This window comes from Leiobunum rupestre, chromosome 1 (genome assembly GCF_980474605.1).
Source record: "Leiobunum rupestre chromosome 1, qqLeiRupe1.1.hap1, whole genome shotgun sequence".
NCBI classification, from domain to species: Eukaryota; Metazoa; Arthropoda; class Arachnida; order Opiliones; family Sclerosomatidae; genus Leiobunum; species Leiobunum rupestre.
Genome location: NC_143384.1, coordinates 20,298,371 through 20,307,014, shown reverse-complemented (window position 1 = coordinate 20,307,014; position 8,644 = coordinate 20,298,371). Strand labels below are relative to the sequence as shown.

Below are 8,644 nucleotides of genomic sequence, written 5' to 3'. Positions count from 1 at the left end.
GGGAAGGTCTCTAGCTCTTGCGCAATACTTAGCCTTCAAAGCCCGTCGATTTTATTAGTGTTAAAACAGGAGATTATTTGCTTCACGGCATTACGCGCGCGCTCGGTGGGCGAGACCTCCACTCCCCCACTGCGAAGCGGGGACCTCCTCCTCTCCGCTATCTTCGCTGCAACGCACTCGAGGCGGGCGGGGGAGGGGGGGGGGAAATCGTATCTTCACAAGCCGGGCGCCAGTCGAGAATATTTTGACTTTCACTATATCTTTCTTTTTAGGGTTATTTTTCATTTTTGGCCTCTAAAAGCGGAGTGAAAAATATCTAATTTATCCTTGGATTTATTACTGACGATATTAAGTGTGGAATTGCTGTTAATTTTAGTCGGATATGGCACCACTTGTTGAGATAAACTAATATAATCCCAATAAAGGTGTTATACCTATCCGTATGTTTATCCGATGCATTATTTTACATAACTCGGTTACAAAAAAGATTGAAATATTTGATTCCTAATTAATTGTTTTTCATGGAGGATCATTTTCATTATTTTCCATTGTAGGTCATTTTCTATTTTCCATTTATTTTTACCGTCGATGTTTATTTAAATTTTTTGAATATCGATGTCCATTTTCATTTCCCATCGACATCCATTTTAATTTTCCACATCAATGAGCATTTCTCATATTCACATCGATGTCCATTTTCATTTTTCCCCAACAGTGAGCATTTCTCATATTTACAACGATGTGCATTGTAATTTTCCCCAGCAGTGAGCATTTCTCATATTCACATCGATATCCATTTTATTTTTCCCCAGCAGTGAGCATTTGTCATATTCACATCGATATCCATTTTATTTTTCCCCAGCAGTTAGCATTTCTCATATTCACATCGATGTCCATTTTCATTTTTCCCCAACAGTGAGCATTTCTCATATTTACAACGATGTCCATTGTAATTTTCCCCAGCAGTGAGCATTACTCATATTCACATCGATATCCATTTTATTTTTCCCCAGCAGTTAGCATTTCTCATATTCACATCGATGTCCATTTTCTTTTTCCCCAGCAGTGAGCATTTCTCATATTCACTGATGTCCATTTTCATTTTTCCCCAGCAGTGAGCATTTCTCATATTCACATCGATGTCCATTTTCATTTTTCCCCAGCAGTGAGCATTTCTCATTTTCACATCGATGTCCATTTTCATTTTTCCCCAGCAGTGAGCATTTCTCACTTTCACATCGATGTCCATTTTCATTTTTCCCCAGCAGTGAGCATTTCTCATTTTCACATCGATGTCCATTTTCATTTTTCCCCAGCAGTGAGCATTTCTCATATTTTCATCGATGTCCATTTTCATTTTTCCCCAGCAGTGAGCATTTATCATTTTCACATCGATGTCCATTTTCATTTTTCCCCAGCATTGAGCATTTCTCATTTTCACATCGATGTCCATTTTCATTTTTCCCCAGCAGTGAGCATTTCTCATATTCACATCGATATCCATTTTCATTTTTCCCCAGCAGTGAGCATTTCTCATTTTCACATCGATGTCCATTTTCATTTTTCCCCAGCAGTGAGCATTTCTCATATTTTCATCGATGTCCATTTTCATTTTTCCCCAGCAGTGAGCATTTATCATTTTCACATCGATGTCCATTTTCATTTTTCCCCAGCATTGAGCATTTCTCATATTTTCATCGATGACTATTTTCATTTTTCCCCAGCAGTGAGCATTTATCATTTTCACATCGATGTCCATTTTCATTTTTCCCCAGCAGTGAGCATTTCTCATTTTCACATCGATGTCCATTTTCATTTTTCCCCAGCAGTGAGCATTTATCATTTTCACATCGATGTCCATTTTCATTTTTCCCCAGCATTGAGCATTTCTCATTTTCACATCGATGTCCATTTTCATTTTTCCCCAGCAGTGAGCATTTCTCATATTCACATCGATATCCATTTTCATTTTTCCCCAGCAGTGAGCATTTCTCATTTTCACATCGATGTCCATTTTCATTTTTCCCCAGCAGTGAGCATTTCTCATATTTTCATCGATGTCCATTTTCATTTTTCCCCAGCAGTGAGCATTTATCATTTTCACATCGATGTCCATTTTCATTTTTCCCCAGCATTGAGCATTTCTCATATTTTCATCGATGACTATTTTCATTTTTCCCCAGCAGTGAGCATTTATCATTTTCACATCGATGTCCATTTTCATTTTTCCCCAGCAGTGAGCATTTCTCATTTTCACATCGATGTCCATTTTCATTTTTCCCCAGCAGTGAGCATTTCTCATTTTCACATCGATGTCCATTTTCATTTTTCCCCAGCAGTGAGCATTTCTCATATTCACATCGATATCCATTTTCATTTTTCCCCAGCAGTGAGCATTTCTCATTTTCACATCGATGTCCATTTTCATTTTCCCCCAGCAGTGAGCATTTATCATATTCACATCGATGTCCATTTTCATTTTTCCCCAGCAGTGAGCATTTCTCATTTTCACATCGATGTCCATTTTCATTTTTCCCCAGCAGTGAGCATTTCTCATATTTTCATCGATGTCTATTTTCATTTTTCCCCAGCAGTGAGCATTTCTCATTTTCACATCGATGTCCATTTTCATTTTTCCCCAGCAGTGAGCATTTCTCATATTCACATCGATGTCCATTTTCATTTTTCCCCAGCAGTGAGCATTTCTCATTTTCACATCGATGTCCATTTTCATTTTTCCCCAGCAGTGAGCATTTCTCATATTCACATCGATGTCCATTTTCATTTTTTCCCAGCAGTGAGCATTTCTCATTTTCACATCGATGTCCATTTTCATTTTTCCCCAGCAGTGAGCATTTCTCATATTCACATAGATGTCCATTTTCATTTTTCCCCAGCAGTGAGCATTTCTCATATTTTCATCGATGTCCATTTTCATTTTTCCCCAGCAGTGAGCATTTATCATTTTCACATCGATGTCCATTTTCATTTTTCCCCAGCATTGAGCATTTCTCATATTTTCATCGATGACTATTTTCATTTTTCCCCAGCAGTGAGCATTTCTCATTTTCACATCGATGTCCATTTTCATTTTTCCCCAGCAGTGAGCATTTCTCATTTTCACATCGATGTCCATTTTCATTTTTCCCCAGCAGTGAGCATTTCTCATATTCACATCGATGTCCATTTTCATTTTTCCCCAGCAGTGAGCATTTCTCATTTTCACATCGATGTCCATTTTCATTTTTCCCCAGCAGTGAGCATTTCTCATTTTCACATCGATGTCCATTTTCATTTTTCCCCAGCAGTGAGCATTTCTCATTTTCACATCGATGTCCATTTTCATTTTTCCCCAGCAGTGAGCATTTCTCATTTTCACATCGATGTCCATTTTCATTTTTCCCCAGCAGTGAGCATTTCTCATTTTCACATCGATGTCCATTTTCATTTTTCCCCAGCAGTGAGCATTTCTCATATTCACATCGATGTCCATTTTCATTTTTCCCCAGCAGTGAGCATTTCTCATATTTTCATCGATGTCCATTTTCATTTTTCCCCAGCAGTGAGCATTTCTCATATTTTCATCGATGTCTATTTTCATTTTTCCCCAGCAGTGAGCATTTCTCATATTTTCATCGATGTCTATTTTCATTTTTCCCCAGCAGTGAGCATTTCTCATATTCACATCGATGTCCATTTTCATTTTTCGCCAGCAGTGAGCATTTCTCATTTTCACATCGATGTCCATTTTCATTTTTCCCCAGCAGTGAGCATTTCTCATATTCACATCGATATCCATTTTCATTTTTCCCCAGCAGTGAGCATTTCTCATTTTCACATCGATGTCCATTTTCATTTTCCCCCAGCAGTGAGCATTTATCATATTCACATCGATGTCCATTTTCATTTTTCCCCAGCAGTGAGCATTTCTCATTTTCACATCGATGTCCATTTTCATTTTTCCCCAGCAGTGAGCATTTCTCATATTTTCATCGATGTCTATTTTCATTTTTCCCCAGCAGTGAGCATTTCTCATTTTCACATCGATGTCCATTTTCATTTTTCCCCAGCAGTGAGCATTTCTCATATTCACATCGATGTCCATTTTCATTTTTCCCCAGCAGTGAGCATTTCTCATTTTCACATCGATGTCCATTTTCATTTTTTCCCAGCAGTGAGCATTTCTCATTTTCACATCGATGTCCATTTTCATTTTTCCCCAGCAGTGAGCATTTCTCATATTCACATAGATGTCCATTTTCATTTTTCCCCAGCAGTGAGCATTTCTCATTTTCACATCGATGTCCATTTTCATTTTTCCCCAGCAGTGAGCATTTCTCATATTCACATCGATGTCCATTTTCATTTTTCCCCAGCAGTGAGCATTTCTCATTTTCACATCGATGTCCATTTTCATTTTTCCCCAGCAGTGAGCATTTCTCATTTTCACATCGATGTCCATTTTCATTTTTCCCCAGCAGTGAGCATTTCTCATATTCACATCGATGTCCATTTTCATTTTTCCCCAGCAGTGAGCATTTCTCATTTTCACATCGATGTCCATTTTCATTTTCCCCAGCAGTGAGCATTTCTCATATTCACATCGATGTCCATTTTCATTTTTCCCCAGCAGTGAGCATTTCTCATTTTCACATAGATGTCCATTTTCATTTTTCCCCAGCAGTGAGCATTTCTCATTTTCACATCGATGTCCATTTTCATTTTTCCCCAGCAGTGAGCATTTCTCATATTCACATCGATGTCCATTTTCATTTTTCCCCAGCAGTGAGCATTTCTCATTTTCACATCGATGTCCATTTTCATTTTTCCCCAGCAGTGAGCATTTCTCATATTCACATAGATGTCCATTTTCATTTTTTCCCCGCAACTATAACGTGAGCATTTTTCATATTCTCATCGATGTCCATCGTCCCCCATCAGTGACCATTTTTCATATTCACATCAATGTCAATTTTAATTTCCCCCCAGCAGGGAGCATTTTCATATTGCCATCAATGTCCATTTTGTTTTTTAAACATGTCCATTTTATTTTTTTAAACATGTCCATTTTATTTTTTTAAACATGTCCATTTTAATTTTTTTAACATGTCAATTTTAATTTTTTAAACATGTCCATTTTAATTTTTTAAACATGTCCATTTTAATTTTTTAAATATTTCCATTTTGATTTTTTAAATACTTCCAATTTCATTTTTTTAATTGTCTATTTTTATTTTTTAAATGCGTCCCTTTTAATTCCCCCCACTCGATGTTCCAATGCACTGGAAGCAAATCATCTGAAACAATAGATAACCGTGGGAACGACAAGCATTGCTGAACTCGATTATGAGAAAGTGGAATTGAACCGATATTGACATCTCTTTAAAATGATAATAAGCTCGCGCTAGGCTGTCTAAATTGGCTTAAAGCGGATCATTTTTCAATTTGTTTCGATTTTCTCCAGTGGCGTTGCCAGGATTTCTGTTTTGGGGGCGCTTAAGCGCCTGTTCAAGGCCCCCCCATACAGGTTGATAATGTTTTTTCAAGAAAACTTCGGTCAAACTTAGTTAGCGTTGAAAAAGTGAAGGCTTCTCTGTCCTCTCCTCCTTTCACCCTCCCGAAACCAACCAAATAAATTAAAGGTATATAACGAAACGCTTTCAGAAAATAAACCATTTTATTTCTGAAATAGAAATAGAAACCCTTTTATGAGTTTAATCAAAACCATGAAATCAAAAGACCGATATAACTTTTTAATTTCAGTAATATTACTTTTTTAGCATTGCCTACAATATCGAGACTATAATAAAATAGCATAAGTAGTGTATATTCTTGACGAACGCAAAAAATTTAATTTCCCCCGGTGTTGTTGGTCCTTTAACTTTTTAGCATTTTTCAAAGTTTGACCTCTGCATATCAACGGTTAGTCTCGTTAGTGAGTATGACTAATTGTATAGTGTACCAATTTGTCGATAACACAATCAACGCACAAATTATGGGAATGTTCTCTTTCAATTGCCAATATGGCTAGAGATGACAGCCTCACTTGACCCATCGTATTTCTTAAATAGTTTTTTATTCGTTTTAGTAATGAAAATGAACGCTCACAGACAACAGACGTTACCGGTATAGTGACACCAATTTGTAACAATTTCCACAGTTGAGGGAAAAGGTTTCAGGGCAATTTGTTCAAAAGGTCACTTATGGTCTGTGGCTGGTGTTTCTCTTCTGTGTTTCGCAAAAAGTTTTTCGCAACTATTATTTCAGCAGTTGGAATTTCAATTCCGTAAAAAGAACAAAACCCCACGAGTGACTCTTCCGCTAAAAAATTTTCAGGATCTTGAATCATTAGTACTGGGGTCATCGTGCTCACGCCTTTCAAAATGTCCATGTTTGGTCCAGCAAGGAACCTATCTTTCAGCTCGTTAATCATTCTGTCAATTACAGCATAGTAAAGAGTAGTTTTCATTTCGGACCAATGTCTGTGGCCGGTTGTTTCGTATATAACGAAAGTGTTCAAAGTTTTTGGGACTTTTCTTATACGCTTTGGTCTTGGTTCAGCTTGAGTGGGACCACCTGTAACAGCAGCAACGTTTTCTGTCTCACAATCAACTTGAATTCCCAAATGTTTGGCAAAATTCTGGGCTTCTTCGTACAGAGCGTCATACTGGTCGTCATTTCTAAATTCCTCTAGTGTTAATATTACGGCATTTACGCCAGAGATAGCTTGGGACAGATCAAAGTCTGATGATTGGAGCTGGTTGTTCAAGAGTTCCGTTACTGATAAGAGCTTTTCAAACACCAATAATGTTACGATGGTCGAAAATTTTGCAAGAAATAAGTAAAGTCCCGCAGCCTTGCATACATCTGCACCGTCATCAGGTTGACTCAAATAATTTAATAACGCTGGATAGGTTTTTTTCACGCCTATAACGGATCTGACCTGGCAACCCCAGCGAGTCTGAGACAACGCTTTTAGCTCAGTATTACCGATATTCAACGTCTGCTGAATTTCTTTGAATTTCCTGTGTGCAATGCCTGACGTAGAAAAATAAGTGTGTAAACTACCTAGCAGACTGAAAAAATCTTTGGCTTCTTGAATATCACGACAGGTATCGACTAGTACCAAATTAAGCCTATGAGCATAGCAGTGTATATATATTGCCATGGAATGATCTTCTCTGAAAAGCCTTTGTACTCCCTTGCACCTACCGCTCATGACACTAGCTCCGTCATAACCCTGGCCGACGCAAGTAGCTGCTCCAAAATCATATTCCTTAATTTTGTCACATATAGTTTTTTTTAAGCCAGCGGCACTAAGATCCCTGACATCTTCAAAGCACAAAAACCGTTCGTGCAATTTATTGTTTAAGAAATATCGAACGCAAATACTCATTTGTTCCAGTTTGCTAACGTCTCTAGTGTCGTCACACAAAATTGAGTAATACATAGAATTTTTTACTTCTGATATAGCTTTGTCTCTTACAATATCAGCACTAATTTTCATTAAGTCATTTTGTGACGATGGGGACAAGTAAGACGCATTTCCAAGAAAATGAGTTAACAGGTTTTCGCCAAAAATCGGATCGAACTTGGAAAAGGTTCGCAAAATTTCCAAAACATTTCCCCTATTCAAGGATTCTGAACTTTCACTGTGGCCTCTTTGGGCAATTCCCTGCCTTGCAGTTAGTAACAGAATTTCTATAACTCGGTTCAGATAAGATCGGTTTTTTCTAACCTCTTCTACGTTAGCATTCAATGAGAGAGAAACGACTGTTCCGGTCTTTTGGCTAGCCTTAAATCCAGCCCACCCTTCGGTAGCTTTCTTGTGAATTAGTGTATGTTCATGTTCGTTGAGCCTTCTCACTGCGTGTTGCCAGTCTCTAAATCCTACTGATATAAATAGATCCGCACATCTAGCACTATTGGGTCTAAAATGTCTGCAAGCGTAACAAAATGCAGAATCGAGACTAACGCTATACTCTAACCACTTGTAATGGTCGAACCAACATCGGTTGAAAGCCCTATTTTGCTTACCACTAGCTTTAAAAGGATATTGAGGGAGTAGTGGTTGTCTAGGTGCTTCATATTTTGTTTTAGTTAAATCAGTTAGAACTGCACTGAAATCAGTGCTTGACCCATTTTTGTTATAACTGTCACTCACAGAAAAAACGTCGACTTCGTTATCATCAGCATCAAAAGGCCCTGGCGAGAAAATGTCGACTTCATTGTTCTCGGGACTTGGATGATCTGTGGTTTCAACCGTTTCATTACACTTTGATTTCGATCGTATAACAAACTTATCCATCAGCTACGCCGTTATAATTTCCACTGAGTATTTACTATGTTATATTTAAAATATTTTAATTACACGGCGATCTTTGTAATTTTCGTAAAAAACACGTCAATACCGAGTTTACCGACAGCGACTTCCCGAAGTTATAAAGTATTAATCCCTCACCGAGTTCTAGCGTTGCCAGATTTCTCTGAACGATAATTATTGTACAAAGGGTAAAAAGTTATATTACAATAATGGAAATCATGGTACCAATATAAAATAGTATTATTTACTTTTAATTTAAAGTGTTTGTTGCATAACATGCAGATAACTGTTCTCGTGACGTTTCTTTATGTGGAGTTGATG

The 8,644-nt window shown here is 37.7% G+C and overlaps 1 protein-coding gene across 1 annotated transcript; it reads right to left on the bottom strand.

Annotated features, from left to right (window-relative positions):
• Nucleotides 1-6,175: 6,175 nt before the first annotated feature.
• Nucleotides 6,176-8,308, bottom strand: LOC149961286 (zinc finger MYM-type protein 1-like). Its single transcript, XM_090160404.1, has one exon. The coding sequence runs from the start codon at nucleotides 8,306-8,308 to the stop codon at nucleotides 6,176-6,178; it is 2,133 nt and encodes a 710-aa protein (XP_090016530.1).
• Nucleotides 8,309-8,644: the final 336 nt, after the last annotated feature.